The sequence below is a fragment of the Vitis vinifera genome, chromosome 7, assembly GCF_030704535.1.
Source record: "Vitis vinifera cultivar Pinot Noir 40024 chromosome 7, ASM3070453v1".
Taxonomy (NCBI): Eukaryota; Viridiplantae; Streptophyta; class Magnoliopsida; order Vitales; family Vitaceae; genus Vitis; species Vitis vinifera.
Window position 1 is genome coordinate 27,225,036 of NC_081811.1, and position 18,638 is coordinate 27,243,673.

Consider the following 18,638-nt stretch of genomic DNA (forward strand, 5'->3'; position numbering starts at 1 on the left):
TGTTGACGATGACACATCTACCAGGATTGTGCATCAGACGGGCTGCATTGTATTGTAAATGTCCGAGAGGCAAATGATCAAACACCACAAGCCCAAAGTGGCCATCGGTAGCACCCATGACCTGCCCCACCACGTGAAACGCATCCACAGAAGCCTACCAGAGAGTGGCAAAACGCAGAGCTACGAGACAAAAAAAGAAAAGAAAAAAAGGGGGATTTAAATACGCTTGGGATGGATAATTCAGGTGGGGTTTTGCCTAACGCGACGTCGTTTTGGAGGTGGCTTCACAAAAGGGAGTTGGGCTCAAAAGAAAAGAGAAACAGAAAATGAAAGTGATAAAGCCCGCGTTTAATGTACAAAAACCTGTTGAGTTGTGATTTGTTTACGCTATCTCTCTCTCTCTCTCCCTCTCTCTCCTTTTTCAGCAAATCTTCTCTTTTGCTTTCATCTGGGACGGAGAGAGAGAGGCTGCTTTGATTCTCTCTCTGGTACAGTTCCCATGTTCCCGAGTTTCTCCGACCAGCGTAGCTTATGCAGAGCCTCTGCAATTCCAAATGGCTACTTCCTTCTGTTACTTATCATCTCTGTCTTGATTATCAATTCCGCTGCTTGCTCTAATCGCAATTGCCAGGTACTTCTCTCTCTATAACATAACGTGTTCAAGATCCGTACAAGTTCGCTTTCCTCTTTCTGAATTTTGTACTTAATTTCGGGAATTGGCAGGTTCTTGAGCCATGTTCTTTGCCCACTGACTGTGGGCCAGGTCTCTACTGTGGGAACTGTCCTGCGATGGGGAAGAATCAACCCATCTGCACCAGAGGCCAAGCAACTATCCCTACTACAATTGTAAGCCTCTTTTCCTTTTACTTTTTGGGTGATCTTTTGGGTATTTGAGGATGGGTGTGAGCTATTCTGTGCAATCGATGCGTAGATTAATGGGTTGCCTTTCAACAAGTACTCGTGGCTTATGACCCACAATGCGTTTTCCATTGTTGATGCGCCGCCCCTGCCGGGTGTTCAGAGAATAACGTTTTACAATCAAGAAGACACTGTCACTAATCAGTTAAGGGTGTGTCTTCTGTTCTTTGTTTCTAAGTTCCATTCCCATTTATGTGCTCTGTTTGGTTGCTGAGAATGCCTAGGAAAATAATATTTGAATTAAGCCTAATACTGGAAACCATGAAACTTAAGTCGGATAAAACTATTTGACTTAATTGAGGTGAGGTTTATGGTTTGAAACTAAATCAATGTGAAGGGAGAGAGGCTCAAAATTTTGTTTTCATTTTCTTCACCTCAGGTTTCTTGGCAACCAAATGGAGGGTGAGAGAATTCTGTTTCTCCTCGGTTAATGAGAAGTAACATTTTTGCTTTTGATCTAATTTCTTGTTTTAATTTTGACTTAATGTTTGATTGGTATTCTTTAGAATGGAGTGAGAGGATTGATGTTGGATATGTACGACTTCGAGAATGATATCTGGCTCTGCCATTCATTTCGGGGGCAGTGTTACAACTTCACAGCCTTTGTAATCTATGCTTCATCTTGTCCAATTTAGTCTTTTTTTCATGGCATTTTAAATATCATGGTTTTGCAAAACTAGTTTCTTAATGTATTTACCTGAATGTTCACAGCAACCTGCAATTAACACTCTGAAGGAAGTGGAAACATTCTTGAGTGAGAACCCATCAGAAATTGTGACCATTGTAATTGAGGACTATGTGCATACTACTAAAGGGTTGACAAACTTGTTCACTAATGCTGGGTTAGACAAGTACTGGTTTCCAGTTTCTAAGATGCCAAGAAAGGGTGAAGATTGGCCCACCGTGACTGATATGGTACAAGAGAATCACAGGCTTCTGGTTTTCACTTCTATTGCTTCAAAGGAAGCAGATGAAGGAATTGCCTACCAATGGAGGTACATGGTGGAAAATGAGCGTAAGTATTAAACAAATCTTGTATGTTTATAATTTTGTTTATATTAGCTTCTTCTATAATCAATGTTGTATTGTATGTAATGGATTTCAGCTGGAGATGGTGGGGTGGTACAAGGATCATGCCCAAACAGAAAGGAATCACGGCCACTCAATTCGAAAAGTGCGTCTCTTTTTCTACAGAATTCTTTCCCATCATTTCCAGTTGAATCTGACTCTTGCAAAGAGCATTCGGCTACAGTCGGTGAGTTGGTAGGTACCTGTTACAAAGCAGCAGGGAATGTGATGCCCAACTTCTTGGCGGTTAATTTTTACATGGTATTGAACTTTGGACTTAATATAAAAACATATACAAGAATATATTCCAATTAAGCATCTTAACCAAGGAAAACATATTGCAGAGGAGTGATGGTGGTGGTGTTTTTGATGTTCTGGATGGAATGAATGGCCAGACATTGTGTGGTTGTAGCTCTGTTGCTGCCTGCCAGGTTTGTCCTCTTTCCTTGTCTCAAAGATGATTGTTAGTATTTGATTCTGCATGTCATATTAGTTGTTTGTGCTCTTGCTTCATTCAGAGTGTTGTCTCATGATTTTTGAATCACATAGTGACTGGCACAATTTTTATTTGTCTGAAGTAACTTTGTTTGGATTTAAAAGCACAGGGCTGACTGAAGTAATTCAGACAATGTGGACCTGAGTTTGGTCGGTCAGAAAACTTCAATTATTGACCTATTTGTCTGAATTTCATCAAACTATCCAAATTCTTTGTCCAAGTCTTTGACAAACTATGAAACTAATTAAAAAATGTTAAGTTGATGACTCTTTCTGATGTTTTCCCCAGTTTCCAAATTCGTGGCTGAATATTTTTGTACCTCAATCTTGCATCAACTCAATTTTGTGTTGTCTCTGCAAACCCAGAGTTTGTTACAATTAGTGGCCAAATTTTGAATTATTTTCTATCTGTTTGCTCCCTTGCATGCAAATGGGATGATGAAAAGTAGTTCTTTCCTGTAGTTGCAGAAGATGTCAAATCTTGACCCCACACCTTCTATGTTGGTCAAGATCAAATATAATTTGAGACTACAAAAAGTCATCTACATCATGAATCTAAACTAATGCCTAACTTGAAATACTGAGTTATACATGGGTATGCACATGCAAAATGTTGAGAAATTTTCAAATATTGAAACATAACCTTAGCATTCCCAATGTTATCTATACTCTTAAAACCTCTCTGACATCCTGCAACTAAACTTGATTTGATGGGATCATGTCATATATTGATATTTCCATTTGTTCACAACATCTCTACATTTTTTTATAGTGTTCATGGTTTGAATAGTTCTATAGGATAATTTGGATCCTTGGGAATTCATGGATCAAAGGCTCCTTCTCATATTTTTGTAATTATGTGCTTTTTTAGGTATTTGTTTCTAAAGTTAACCTTCTTGATGGGATTGTGCAGGCAGGAGCACCTTTTGGAACTTGCAAGAATGTTGCTGTATCTAATACAACCCAAACACCCAATACTTTTGGAAGTTTTTCTGGATCTGTGCAGTTATCAGGATCTGCTTCGACAATCCATTTTATGAATCTCTTGTATTTTTTCTTGTTGTTTTTTTCGTTTTTAGTGTTCCAATTATGACTATAACATATAAATAGAGTCAAAGAATTTATGAGCTACTCCATCTGGATGAACTTCTAGTATGTTGGTATAAATTTTGGAGTCAGAACAGGAATACTGCATGCCCACCTGAGTTAGTGGAAGGTCAAGGAATGCTAGCTAGAGTTTTGGAAAGTGATTGAACCGGCAAGAACATTTAAAGCTCTCATATTGAGGCAAAATCTGAGTTGCACAGGATTGTGAAGTAGATAGTGGCCAAGAGATTAAACATTGTAACAAGTGGTTCAGGTATGCTTTGTTATATGACTTTGTGTTGATCTAGTGTTGCAGTGTGCTAGATAAATTGCCACTTCCCTTTTCTTGCTTCTTTATGAAAAAAATTCACTTCTCTTGCATTGATGCATGCCTTTTCCATTCCTTGGCTGTGATGAGTCTCTCCTACATACTCTAGGAGTTCATTTGCTATTAAACCTTAGATTTATACTTTGTATTTTTTGGTTGAACATGAATGAGTTTTGTGCCACTACATAGGAATAACACACTGAAAGATAGTCAAATGTTAATTTTTAGACTAATATATTGAGGAAGTGATTAAACATGTGCTTTCCATGGGGAGCAGAAATGTGGGGTGTGGTGTGAAGGGGGATGCTTTGTTTGAGTGCAAAAATGATACCATTTGCTTCTGCCTCCAGAATATATATATTGTGGGGTGTGGTGTGGAGGGGGGGATGCTTTGTTTGAGCGCAGAAATGATACCAGTTGCTTATGCCTCAAGAATATATATATATACATATATATGGTTATTCTTCATCACTTGAATGACAATATTTGCAGATAATGGAAGGTATGTGTAGTTGTTAAGCTTGAATTTTGTATTCAAAATTTAGAGTTCTTGATGTGAAGCTTCACTTTCAAGTGTCATCCAGTGTTTAACTGATTACTAAAGCCCTAGGCAGCTGCCTAGTTTGTCACAGGGTGACCACCTTCATTACATACTAGGCATCTTCTAATTGCCTAGGGAGATGCCCCAAGCATGGGCAACTTGTCCAAGCTTGCTTACTTGAAGGGAGCTTTTAGTGCAGGCCCCCCTGACTAACTAATGGTAGCCTGTTCAACATTGGTTTTAACCACTGGGTTTGTTCAGGAGCATACTGGATATCTGCTTCGGAGTCCGTCCAATGTAGTGTGTTATATTGGAATTTGGCTTGAAAAATAGTGTGGCATGTAGCATGCACTATGACATCCTTATTACCTATATGCTTCTTATCCAGTTGTCAGTTCTTGTGTGAATGGAAAGAAAATTTTAGAAAGACACTTGCTATCACACCTTTTTAGAAGATCAAGGATTATTTCTTACAGGTTTATATTAATTAGAAATGGTTTCCTGCAAATGTTCTCTCAAATTAATATGAAGCTGGAAGTCGAATTGGTATCAAAGGCCACATTAACTAAACTGTTTCAGGAATGTTGGATTCCACATTGTTTCTTTTAGAGGATGCATTCCATGTAAATTTGGCCAAATCCTGTTCTAATTTTCATCTTTCAGGGAATAGAAAATGGTCAAACCTGTTTTTCCTTTAGTGATCCAATAACAATATTGTTCTTTGTCAAATTGTTATATTACCCTTTCCCTTCTGCAGATTACTTTTGCTATATGCCAGTGCTTGTTTGCCTGCAAGGTTAGGCTAGTTAAACCTACTCCAATACAGGACAGTTAACATTCTACCGATTGTTGGTCCCACCTTGACTTGTTTTCTTCAAATCCTGTCATCCATTTCATTTATTACTTTTCTTTTATAGGTCACAGTCATCTACTGTGCTTGTTAAAGCTGCAGTCATTTACATGGAAACAAAATCAGCTGCTCTAGGACTATAATAACCTCAACTTGTATAGGTCTAACCATTCCTCATGACTAGTGTTCAATAACCCACTTGCCACCCTGACCCCATGGTTACTCTGTGTTATTGCAATAGTTTTCTTGGTATGTGGCATTCATTTGTAGGCTATAACTAAATTCATATTGTCAAACATAATACACCTACAATTGTGTTCTCTCCTCATCTGATCATCTTTTCATCTGTGTTCTTTCAGGTTTTCTGTTGGGGTAGTTGAGATGTAATGGTAACTAGTAGTTGGGGAGTATCTGGTTATAATATATATAGAGGTGCTCCCATTATCTGTTGTCTTATTCTCTATGAGACCTTGCCTCATGGATGGGGCGAAGCATCAAATCCACCAAAGCTACAAAGAGGGCTGGTGAGATGCTCCCCCCTTCATTTACTGGGTTAGATTGTATTCCCACATTTCAATATTTGCTGGTTTCCTTTCTTATTCAAATATGGGTCAATTTCGTTCGTTGTGTTTTGTGTGGAGGCTGTTTTAAAAAGGTTTTCACTTTGAGATTGTGTTTTTGGAATGGCAGATGGTGTGTTTTTCCATTTTGGGAACGATGTGGAATTTTGCAGGGTGATTGATTTTAGTATGTGGGTATATGAATGAAGATAAGACGGGAATGAAAGTAAATCAAAATCCTAATGAGAATGGTATTTGATTTCCATAATAATGAATTTATTATTCCCCTTCTCATCATTCTCCATTCCAGCCCCCAGGGTTTCAAATGGGACTGCAAATACACTCTTAGGTATCCATGACAGAAATCAGAACTTATTTGGATTCTTCTTGAGATAGAGACTTATTTTAGGATTCAGCCTCAGAACTCAGGCTTGGCCAATGAAAATCTTGGGTTTATCATTCAAACCTAGGAGCAGGAAAGGATCTTACCTCTGGGTACAGAGAACATGGTAACCTTTACATTGCTTTCTCATTTCCAGGAGAAGCAGGCTGGGGAATATTAAGTTATTGACTCATTTATCCATTTCTGGTTGCCACTTGCACACAAAAACTAATGGAATTTATATAAATTAAAATCAATTTAATAGCCCATTGTTTATTGGGCTAAAATGCAATGATGGAAACTTGAAAGAGATATGTACAGAAAACATTTGGGAAAGCAAATGTATAAATGGCAACTTAGAGAACAGGCCACATGGAAACCCTTTCAACGTTGAGCAGAAGTCTTCCAGGCTTGATCTGAAGAGCCGGGCGGATGGCAAGCAAAGCGAAAAAGCAGTCCACGGGAACTCTCGTACCCCATACATTGATCGACTGCAGTTTCCGACATTTACTTACAAGAACTAGGAGTCCATTCTCAGTCACATGACGGCAGCTCCATAGCACAATCGTCTGGAAAACAACAGTTCATGGAAGTATATATCATCCATTAACAAAAAAAGTAGGCTCAAATGGGAATAAATCTTAGATCAGGCATGATCAATATTGGTAAACAATCACGTCTTGTGTTCAAGCAAAAGAAGTCAATGGTTAAAATTGGCTCCTCGCCACTACGTGAGTGATAATGACGAAGGACACAGGGGTGTCTAAATTACTGCCTAAAATAAAAACCAGATCGCAAATTTTCCAGATAACTGACCTTCAAACATGGGCAGCTCTCTGCAATGGCAAATAAGGATTCGTCGGTTATAAATGTACCGCCAATATTCAGGTGTTGCAAGGAAATAGCTCTTGAAATCTGTGGAAAAGAGAAACATCGACCCAACAAGTAAAATCTATTCTTGAATTAAGAACAAAGTGAAGGAAGAAAAGAGATTCATTATTCTTGAATTGAGAATTATTCGTGAATTATGGACAACGTCAAGAACTTACAATGTAGACTTCTGCAAAGCAGAAAAATTGTACTGTTTTGGATGATGAAAAGGGAAAAGAACTCTCATGATATGAATTGGTGCTATGTACTTGAAAAAGTCACAACTAATAACCTGCTTAATCTTGTTTAACTAGAAACTTCCTAGCAACAAGAAACCCATCCTAGGATTATCCTTAGATTTTGTCTTCTTTCTTCTAGTTGCTATGGGGAATCAGTCAAGTAGAAAAAATTAAATACACATATATGCAACTGCTTTTGTTAAGAAGTCCTGGATCCAGTATAGATAAGGGTCTGCCTAATCAGTAATCGTCTAAGAAGAATGTCTGCAGCTCTGCATTCCCTCATCCAAACTGAATACTAGAGCAGTCACAAGCACAAAGTACAACACCCCCAATATAAACAGAGATCTAGCTTTAGATAAGCTCTTTTTCTTCAAGAAACATTCACCATGAGAAGTTCATTTAACATTTAGAACATCATTTTGATTTTGTGTTATTACCAAATACTAATATCTAAGATTGGTCACTAAATGTAATGGAAGAAAGCTGCAACAAATAGGATCAGATAATTGAAGGAACAGAGCTTGAAATGGTTGTTCATGATCAAATCTATATAACTTTAAGAAGTGTTTGAGATGATAAGATCGTTTACCAGTTGAACAACCCCACTATCTGTGATCCCTGTCACACCCCATAATGATATTGAAGTCAGCTTGTTGACACACTTTGCCAATGATATTTTGTACAGTCCATTGTCTGTTACTTGGCAACCCCAGCGGCTTCTTGAACTGAAAATATACAATAAGACAGATGAGGAACTGATTAATATATGGAATATACACATCATATACCGATAAATTGTGAAAACATATGAAAGAACTAGCTATGTCTAGTTTCATGCACAAGGTTCTCACATCTTTTGTCAATGCTAGCAGAACACAGCACACCCGACTTTTATAGTACAAAACTAGATGAAACAACCAATAAAATATCCTTGACACTTGGTTGTGTATCCATTGTTAAAAAAAAAACCGAAAAAATAGAAATCGCAATTATCAAGCTGCCTACATCTCCAATGCATCTCAAGAATCAAGCTGTCTTGGGGCTATTTGAAGAGGCTTTGCCCTAATGGCTATGCTATAGAAGATACCCCATTGTGCAACCAAAAATGCCTGTATGACAGCATTCCAGGAACTTCTGCTGATTCTATGTAAATATTCAAGATTGGTTGACTAACCTTCACTATTTACATCTCCCTTCATGCCCAGCTAACCAAAAGAAGGAAAACAAAAAAAGGAAAGAGAAAAAAGAAAAAAGATCCATCTTCTGCTTTCCAATCTTCACACTCCTTAAGAATCCCACTTCTTACATTTTATTACTCTGAACTGCAATAATAACCGCTCTTTACAGTACATTAGGAGTGATTTCGAAGGATGCATAATCTTGACTCTCTAATGAAAGGGGTTGGCAATAGAATTAGCCAAAATCACATCATTTCTTTTAAAGATTATGGATTAAATTAGCCAAATTCACACCTATATTATTCATCAACACAGAACAGAACATGAAGAGTCATTGACCTGTTTCAAATCCCAATCCTTATCTAAAATTGCATTGCAGACATGGGGCATCCTCTGAAGAGAAAAATGATCCCAGAAATCCAGAAGAAGGATTGGGAATTTCCCAGTCTATTACCTGACCTAACACTAATCCAACACAGAAACTCATAAATTCAAACACTCCTCAATAATTATCACTAGGGTTTTGCCTCAAATTCCAATGAAAAATAAAGGGCACCCACAATTCCAAACAATCAATGATTCCACAAACAAACAGTAGCCATAATAAGCAGGCAATCAAATTGCAAAAGCAAGAAAAAGCAACAAGAATGAGAAAGAAACAGACATGTCAAGCTCCTTGAGGCCGTAAGCATGGCGAAGGAGACGAGCAATGGAGTCATCATCCATTTGCCAGCCGGCAAAACTCAGACTCTCTCTCCTTCCCAGAGATTGCTTCACTCCCTGCTTCCATTTCCTGCATACACTGCTCGCCCTGATACAAACATACCCACAAACCCAAACATCAAAGTCAACACAAAATACAAAGAAAATCATCAGAATCCTAAACCCCACCAACAAAAAGCATATTCTCACTGTGCCAAATCAGTGAAGGAAGTGAGCATAACAAATATATTAGCCAGCAGGTCCATTGGAAGCCGCTCAATCTCTGCTTCTTCCCCTTCTTCTCTCCCAGCCATGCTGCTGTCCCCAGTCCCCACCCAAACACAACTCAATTCTCTCTCTCCCTTTCTCTATGTATATACAGAATCAGAAACAGAGACTGAGAGAGAAAGAGAGAGGATGTGCTCATCTTCTCGTCATGGCTTCAGTTTTCACGAATCTGCCATGTACCGCTTGCGTAATTACATAATTTACATGGTCCCTTGTCCTCATCTCTTTCTTTTCTTTCACGTGTACTTTCTCTGACTAAAATGCACCTATTGTTTTGTGTCGTAAGTTGTAACAAAAGGTCAGTTATTTTCTATTTTAAAAAGCATTTTCCAACAGCAAAAACAAATTTAATGTTTTCCCTGCAGTCGGTTTGTAACTTTCGATAATATGGATTGTGGACCACAATTTTATTTATTTATTTATTATTTTTAGGTGAGAATAATGTTTAGGCAAGGAATGGAGGTCACGATGTCAAAAAATGAAAGCATTTGATTACTTGGAGAAGGAAATGGAATTAGTCCAATTTGGTTGGCTTTGGGATTGGTTTATTATAATGTTTTTTTAGAATTTTGGAATCACATTGACCTTACATTATCATGTGGTCATTCATATATGTGATTGGACCGATATAAATATTAAGAAAATTAATCATTGAAATAGTGATAAATAATTTTGCAGGCAACCAATAAAGAAATATGAGAAGGGTAGAAATAAAAAAGTTGATATTTTATGGAGAAATTATAAAAGGACAATTTTTTTTAAAAAAAATTAATTGGCAAAAAAATTATGTATCTATTGGTATGAAATTTTTATATGTCAATTTTAATCAAGTGTTGGTTACATTGATTTCTTCATCAAAATCTTAATACAAAAGTGAATTGATATTGGCTAAAACCAAAAAATTTGAAGATAATAATATTGATTTTGATTCAATTTTAAATCCCTTTTAAAAGTAAAAACACCTTTATTGAAATTATATATATATATATATATATATATAAAAGAGCCATTTAGCCATGTTTTTTAAAATTTGTTTTTCAAAATTGTTTTTAAGTTAAAAAATAAAAATCAATTTTTAAAAACAAATTTTAAAAAATATGATCAAATAAAATTGTATTTTTTTTTTGTTTTTCAAAATTACTAAAAAGAATTCATACTTATTATTTTAAAATTATTATCAATTTCACTTTATTTAAAAAAAAATGATTTTAAGAAATGATAACCATTTATAAAATTTTAAAAACATAAAAATATTTTTAAATCATAGAATCAAACAAATTCTAAAAGACTGAATTTATGAAAAGTAATTTTGCATTATGGATTTATATATATTTCAAAAATAATTTTTTAAAATTTAAGGTTTGTTTATCTTTAAAATATTTAAAATATTGATTAATTATTGGCATTAAAAAATGATATAATTCAATAACAAAATATTAATTAGTAAAAAGGGAGAACTATGGGCCGCAAAATTATTTGGCCGTCATCAAAATTAATTATGATAGGCTCCTATAGCCACAAGTTTTTCATATGTCAATTTTGATCCAATTCATCAATTTTTTCTTAAAAACAAAAGGGAAAGAGCTCAATTATTGGCTGTTTGGTTCTTATCTTCGGAAATAATGATTTTTTGTTGACGGACCATTTTCCAACTATTTAATATACAAATAACAAACCAAACATAATTTAAATTATTTTATATGCTTTTTAAAACAGAATTAAACATGGCCAAGCCTTGAGAGGCCTTAGAATCCACTGCCAACCAAACACCGTCTTCTCCTCCAAGATAATCTCTTCCCAAGTCCCAAGTCCCAACCACCCCCACCAAAACCAAAAGAAAGAAACAAAAAGGGAAAAACCATTTAAATTGGGAGAGTAAAATGTAAAATGTAAAATATAAACCATGAAGTGGGGGGTAATCAGCTGATGCGGCGGCACAGGGTGATCCCATCGCCAACAGGAAGCTGACAAATCTCGATCCGGGGATCAGCGGCCAGGGCCTTGTTGAGCTCCAACACGAAGTCCTTATAATATCTAACGTACTTGCGGAGAGGGGCATCAGGTGGTGCGACCACAGAGCCGTTCCATAGGGTGTTGTCGTAGCCTATCAATCCTCCAACCTTGACCAGATCAATCAGCCTTTTGTGGTAGTTCAGGTAGTTGTCCTTGTCAGCGTCCACGAAAATAAAATCGAATGTCCCATGATACTTTCCCTGCAATTTGGTGATAATTTTGAAATTACAATTCTGTTCAGATGAGGCATGGAGAATATTGGAGTGGGCTAGGGGCATTATTGTACTTACATCTTCTATCATCTGATCAAGAACCGGGAGGGCTGGACCTTCTCTGAAATCAATCTTGTGTGCAAGACCAGCTTTCTCGATGATTGGAAGACCCAATTCGTAATTTTCACGGTTGATGTCCATAGCCAGTATCTGAATCATTTAAACAACAAGTTCGTTATTCATTTGTGCCTTGTTTGGTTGGTGAGAAACCGTGGAAAGTAAGTAAAACTGAATTTTCAATCCACTTGTTTATGTCCAGGAGGGAAAACCAGGTACAAGGAAGGAAATTGCTTGAAAAATGATTAAAAGGAAATGGTTTTAATTTTTCATTAATAGTAATAATGTAATACTCCAAGTTTCTTATGAAATTTTTACAATGTGAATGGTCAAAATTTTTCTCTGCATTTCCTTGGTTTTCTATGAAACCAAACAGAGTGTTTTTTCTTTGATTTTGTCTTGATGGGTGATGATTTTTTCTTACCTTTCCGTCGTCGGGAAGAGCGAGGGCGGTGGCGAGGAGGGAGTAGCCGGTGTAAACGCCGATTTCCATGGTGTTCTTGGCGTTGATGAGTTTGAGCAGCATGTTCAAGAACTGCCCTTCATCAGCCGAGGTCGTCATGATGTTCCTGTCATCATTAATTCTTAAGCTCCATTAAAACCATCATCCTATTGATCCCATTAATCCAGTATGAATTCAGACACAGAGGTTGAATGAATCTCATCTCTCACCAGGGGTGTTTTGCCGTCAACTCTCGCAGCTCTTTCATGGGCTTCGGCTCTCTGGGATAAACGCTGGTCTCAAGTATATACTACATGATACACACATAAAGAAAACAAAAGAGAGAGTAAAAACCCTCCATCAGTCCCAAGAAAATAGCTTGAAATGGAACAATGGCAAATGGCTGTTCATGGATTTGAACTTTACCTGGTAAAGAGCATCACTCTGTAACAGACTCTTGTGGCCAACCTCCTGGTGTCTACCAGCTTGGTTTTGCTGCCCTTCCTGATTGCTAGCCATTTTTCTCAGTCTCCTCCTCCTCCTCCTCCTCCTCCTCCTTTCTCACTTGGCAGGTCAACCTAAATGGAAGGATACAGGGGAGTCCATATATATAGAAAAAGGGTGGTGGAAGTTGGTCACCACTAGTGGACTTTACGTGAACGAAAATAAAATTTCCTTCATTCAAATCATTTAGGTTTCGAGAAAAACCCGTCTAGAAAAAGAAAAAAACAAAGTAAAGCCGTGGAGTTGGTGAATTGGCAATTTGGCATGGGTTTGGTTGGGACCCGCTCACCAACCTCTTCTTGACTCTTGATGTGTGGCCAACGCTTCTCTTCACCTACCGCCACATTGCCGTGATAAGCTTCCTTCGTGGGTTGGAATTTTGGTAGAGTGCGGATAAAAAAAGTAGACCCGATTTTCATCCTTGGGATATATAGATTAAAAGTAATTTATACTATGTAACACAAATGTGTAATTTAATTGAATGTCCGGCATTTCTTTAGGTGACAAATTTTTGGGTTAGGACCATACCCACGCACCCACCCTACAAGTCCATGACACGTGGTAGAATATAACTGGTGGGAGTAGGTGAAAGTCTCCAATATTCTCGTGTCATTCTTTGTACAACTGTTCCCCAATTAACTAAAGACAAATTTTACCGACCGTTTTCTAGTTTTATATTTAAAATAAACAATTTTTATGAATCTTTATTTTCTTTATATAAGTTATTTATCATTCTTTATTTTCTTGATTTTGCCCAAACAAACAGTTCCTTAATTGCTATGTTGCTTTTCTCTGTCTTGCTCCTCTGCGTTGTTAAACAGTGGTATTTCCTCTTCAATGTTACTATTCTCATATTCCATTATCAAAGCTTTGAATGAGCAAACCAAACCTGCCACTTCCAAGGCCCTGTTTGGACATGTATAATTTCTTTTAATATTTATGTTTTTAATATTTAATTCATATATAAAGAAAAATTTGTTAAAAAAAATTATCATGATAATTTTGATATTTTTGATGACCAATTAAATGAAATTTAAAAATAAAATAATTATATTTAATTTATTTATTTTAATATTTTATTTTTATGATGAGTTTTAGTATATAATTATTTGGTGCACTTAATGTAATCAAAGGGCAGACGTGCCCAGTGGTCACCCAAGGCTCTGTTTGGACGTTTTGTTTTGAGTTTGAGTCCTGAAAGCTCGCATTGACTAGGCCAAAAAATCGCCGAAATTCCATGGTTCGATATTTCCATGCCATGTGTCACTTTGGAGACCACCGACACCTGAAACACCCAAAATATTGTTCAATTTTTGAACCACTAAGCTACAATGTCATTTCAATAAATGGTATGGTAAAAAATATATATCAAGTTTGATTTAAATGTTTATATCTACATTTATTTTTATAATAAATTCTAATAATAAATATGAAAATAATATAAATTAATTAATATAATAAATTTTAAAATAATAAAATACATATATAGTTAAATTAAATATTATAATTTTCTTTTCATCTTAAATATATCTTTATATTTAAATATTATACATATTCTATTTAATATATTAATACATTTATATTTATATTTATCATTTAATTTGATATATCAAATATAAAAAATGAAATATTATTAAAAATTTTAATTATATATTTAAAATTGTATATTTATTTCATTTTTAATAAAATATAAATTATATATTTATGATGTCACCGATTCAATCGCGGTTCAACCATTGATTTAACTAGTGAGTCGTAAATCAATAAATTTTTTAATTTAATGTTTGGTTCGATTTTGAAAACATTGTAGTTAAGTATAAAAGATTCGAAAAAGGTTAATTAGAATAATTTATGACATAAAATAAGCATTAGGTTTATAAATTAAGCTAACATATTTTTAAAAAACATGCACAAGTTATCAATCCATGCATCAAGCGCTCAAGCACTAAGCCTTGGAAGTGCTCAAGACTCTTGAGGAGACTCGAGAGAGAACTTTCTAGAATTTTGAACATATTTCTTTCCATGTTTTTAATGAATATTTTTGAGAAGATTCTATTGTCCACTAGGGATTTTTCTTTCCCTATAAATACCTTATTATAAAAGTTTTTACCTTTTGATATAAACTTTGGAAAAATCAGACCAAACTCTTGATTGTTTGGTTTTCTTATTCATGGGAGTACACATGGCGCTGCATTGCGAAAGTGAAGACTAGTGTAGTTAGTAGGGAGCAAGTCTTAGAGATAGCATTTGTCATATAAATCTATATGCATTTTCTTTTGAAAATGGATTTGTGTTTTACATTCCTTGACCCCATGATTTTTATATCTACATAATATGTGGGAGACTTTGTGGATGATTTTTATTTTATTTATTTATTTTTGCATTAAAAATTAATTATTGTATCTTTTTCATTCTCTAATAATTATTAAAGAAGAATTGAAAATAAAAATTTGGATTAAAAAAAATCAATACCTCTTCACTCCCTCTGCTTATTTTGTAAGCAAGATGAAATTTAATGCAAATCTTGAAAATGAGGGCCTTTCATAATCATTAATTTTATAGAGGAAAAATCAATGTAAAATATCATAATCCTTTGAATGGAAGTCTCAAAATTTGATGGGTAAATAAATAAATAACTAATAAAAGAATATATATTTGATTTAAAAATTCATTGGCTTGACACAACAAAAATGAAGTGTATTATGTACGTATATGAAGAGAAACTTTCAATTTTTAGAGTTACTTGGAACAATGTACAAGTTGTAAATTAAAGGACCTCTAAATGCATAGAAATTTTATTGGCTATTTGTAGTTTAATGGAAGTCTAAGAAATTCGCATCGATCTCTCTTTGTGATGATAAATATTAGTTAGGCATGTACAATGAACTAAACACATGTAATTCTAATAATAATAATAATAATAATAAACCTTTTGTTTTAACTTTTTAGTAATGGACTTTCTAGAAGCTTTGAATCCTAGAAAATCTTTCTAGAAGCTTACCATAAAAATTTCAAACACATGTTTAACATTGATCTTAAAAGGATATATAAAAATGAGCTATTTGATTACATTTTAGGAAAATAAGATTCCAACCTCATTGTAAAACTGAAGTCTAAAATAATGGAATGCGATTTAAGCCATAATTTTGATTTCATACCTTTTATGAAAACGTAGGAAGAGGATAAGCATTCATGTTGAAATCACAAAAAGGTCTTTTAAGTGATTTAGAGTTTGATCAGTATTTTTCCCTTTCTTGGACTCAAAAGTTTTAAAATCAAATCTCAAATCATATTTGCACCAATAGAGAAATGCTAGCAAAAGTTACCTTTTGTGCTTGCTTGAAGCCTTGAACAAGTCTGTTACTTTTGTTCAGACTTTTTTATGGAACATATGACCAAACCAAGGGATTAAGTGCTTACAAGTGTAGCTTGCCGTCCTTTCTAATAACTAACAATAATTTTGGTAGAAAAGTAAAATTATCTCTTAAGATGAGATAATTATTATGTTTTCTTTTTAAATTATTCTAAAATATTTGTATTTTAAAAAAATATAAAAAAATATTATGAAAGTTGGGTTATCAAATATGTTTTCCTTTCGTATGGTTCATGAGGGTCAACTCATTCCGAATATCAGTCTCAATTAATATTAATTGCATGCTACGATTAGCCTAAGTGAAGTCCGAATGGTTAGTAATCCTATATATATATATATATATTTTACTTTGAAAAATAAGAATAATTATCATAATTTTCACTTTCAAGTGACCTTTTAATATTACTTATTGTTTAAGAAATTTGAACTACTCGTTACCCCCCTCACATGGTAATTGATAATATTGTAGGAATAATTACATTGTCAACATGGTGGTGATCTCCTTGATAATTTACTAATATAACTTATTGCAGTAATTGTACATCAGGATATGTTTCCATGCAGGGAAGATTTTAGAGTTCACTTACGTCTTTATAAAGTTATCATCTCTTCCATTTTCTTTTCAAATCTAAAACCTCTAGGCCATGGAAGAACTTGAAGTAGATCATCAATGTACCTCAGAGGCTTCTAGCAGCTCTGCAACATCAGAGGGAACTCCATCCAAGGATGGGGAAAAGGCGAAGACGTTGAAGATGAAAGGAAAAGGAAAAGTTATTGCAGAGGGTTCTGAAGCAGAGCCAAAATCCGAATCGGGTTCAAGCCTTTTGCTTGATCTAAGACTCTCCAATGACGATTCTACGGTGGAACTCAACCTCTGCAACTCTCTCAACATGGCTTCTTCACCGAAAACGAAGATGATGGAACGTGAAAAACAATCCGATAGGCGGGTTTTTTCCTGCAATTTCTGCAAGAGAGAGTTCTCCACTTCACAAGCACTGGGTGGACACCAAAATGCACATAAACAAGAGCGTGCAATGGCAAAAAGGCGACAAGGTATGGATATGCCAGGCTTTGGACATCCACACTTTCATTATTATACCTATTCAAGCATCCCACACGTCCCTTTATATGGCTCTTTCAATAGGTCACTTGGGGTGAGGATGGAGTCTATGATTCACAAGCCTCCTTACTCATGGATGACGCCGCCGCCATCTGGGTACCAATTTGGCCATGGTGGGTGGCTTAAGCCTACCATGATGAGCCCACAATCATCTTTTGAGCATAGAATGAGAAGGGAGGATTTTCAAATCCACGGTGGTGGTAGTAGTGGATTTGGAGCTCCTGCAGGGCCTTCTTCTACGATTGAGGGAAGTGGTGGTGGTGGTGCAATTTCAAGCCTTGTTGGAGGTTCCAATTCAAACGGTAATGACTCCAGCATTTTGGCTAACAAGACAAGTGGAGGTGGTAATCTTTGGCAAGGGGGCCATAAGGAAGATGATCAACCAGGGGGACTGAATCTAGATTTGTCTCTCTAGCTTTGATCATTGTTCCTATTCTAAATTGCTATGGTTGATGTCTGGTGTTTCTTTGAGAATTTTTTTCTTGTATTCCAACTCATGATTATTTTATGGAAAATAATGCGTCTTCCTATGAAAAATAAGTATACATACTTATTTACTATATATATATATATTCAATGAGGCAAATTGATTATTAAATCTAGAATCTCCTAATTTGATTTGGTTCGAGTTTATTTAATCATGTGGTTTGTAGGTGACTCCTTGGTTTGAATAACCTATAGACTTAGATTGGTCTAGCTAGTAATGGCAAATCCGTGTGAGAGATTGAAGACCCCTTCGTGTGAAATGGTAATGGTTTACTCACAAAGATTTGAGAAAATATCAAGCATAAACTTTGAAAATTTGAATTGCCTTTGTGTTCAAAATGATTTTCTTTTTAAAAATTGAAAATATTCACTTAACTAAGATATTTAAGAAAAAAACTAGTTTATGTCTATTATTAAAGGGAGATGTAATCTCATTAAAAAAAGGGGGCATTATGCAATCATACGCCACCCCAAAAAATCAATTTTTTTGAAACTTTAATTAATTTTATCATTTTAATTTAAGTGTAAAATAGAGAAATTTTTTTTCCATTCATGCTCTTGTTTTTAAATTTATTTCAAAATTACCCTTACGCCGCAACCCCTTCTACCCTTTCTCTCTCTCTCTCTCCCTTTTTTTAATCCACTAATCGAAAACAAAACATAGCTTTAGTATTTTTCCAAAAAATGTTAGTAAATGTTTTTCCTTCAAAATCCTGAGTGGATTTATCTCATATGAGATGCTATCAATGTCAAGACGCATGTCATCATGCGGGTCGTCCTCATGATCTTCATCCTCGACAGCCTGGTGGCTAGTAACCCTAGTATGACTCTGAAATATATGCCATCATTAGTGCTGTACATCA

At 35.3% G+C, this 18,638-nt stretch overlaps 4 protein-coding genes across 5 annotated transcripts; 2 read left to right on the forward strand and 2 right to left on the reverse strand.

The window, feature by feature from the left end:
• The first annotated feature begins 154 nt into the window (after nt 1-154).
• Nucleotides 155-3,948, forward strand: LOC100261104 (PI-PLC X domain-containing protein At5g67130). Its single transcript, XM_002282849.4, has 8 exons — nt 155-631; nt 724-846; nt 932-1,069; nt 1,425-1,523; nt 1,630-1,933; nt 2,024-2,247; nt 2,331-2,417; nt 3,395-3,948. Exons 1-8 carry the CDS (start codon nt 500-502, stop codon nt 3,572-3,574), a joined length of 1,287 nt encoding a protein of 428 aa, XP_002282885.1. The 5' UTR covers nt 155-499; the 3' UTR covers nt 3,575-3,948.
• Nucleotides 3,949-6,443: 2,495 nt separating this feature from the next.
• LOC100266310 (F-box protein At5g67140) lies at nt 6,444-9,760 on the reverse strand. Its single transcript, XM_002282845.4, has 5 exons — nt 9,431-9,760; nt 9,183-9,329; nt 7,930-8,065; nt 7,045-7,143; nt 6,444-6,797 (listed from the first exon to the last, which is right to left on the reverse strand). Exons 1-5 carry the CDS (start codon nt 9,532-9,534, stop codon nt 6,585-6,587), a joined length of 699 nt encoding a protein of 232 aa, XP_002282881.1. The 5' UTR covers nt 9,535-9,760; the 3' UTR covers nt 6,444-6,584.
• Nucleotides 9,761-11,190: 1,430 nt separating this feature from the next.
• LOC100243978 (caffeoyl-CoA O-methyltransferase) lies at nt 11,191-12,994 on the reverse strand. Of its 2 annotated transcripts, XM_002282831.5 has the most exons (5): nt 12,719-12,994; nt 12,523-12,602; nt 12,275-12,419; nt 11,812-11,943; nt 11,191-11,721 (listed from the first exon to the last, which is right to left on the reverse strand). In XM_002282831.5, the coding sequence occupies exons 1-5, from the start codon at nt 12,809-12,811 to the stop codon at nt 11,428-11,430; spliced, it is 744 nt and encodes a 247-aa protein (XP_002282867.1). In that variant the 5' UTR covers nt 12,812-12,994; the 3' UTR covers nt 11,191-11,427. The 2 variants fall into 2 exon arrangements, with proteins under 2 accessions (XP_002282867.1, XP_059594668.1); XM_059738685.1 differs by having other exon boundaries at nt 11,191-11,943; nt 12,719-12,893.
• A 3,819-nt stretch (nt 12,995-16,813) lies between these two features.
• Nucleotides 16,814-17,704, forward strand: LOC104879940 (zinc finger protein GIS3). The gene has a single exon (XM_010654702.1). The coding sequence runs from the start codon at nt 16,814-16,816 to the stop codon at nt 17,702-17,704; it is 891 nt and encodes a 296-aa protein (XP_010653004.1).
• Nucleotides 17,705-18,638: the final 934 nt, after the last annotated feature.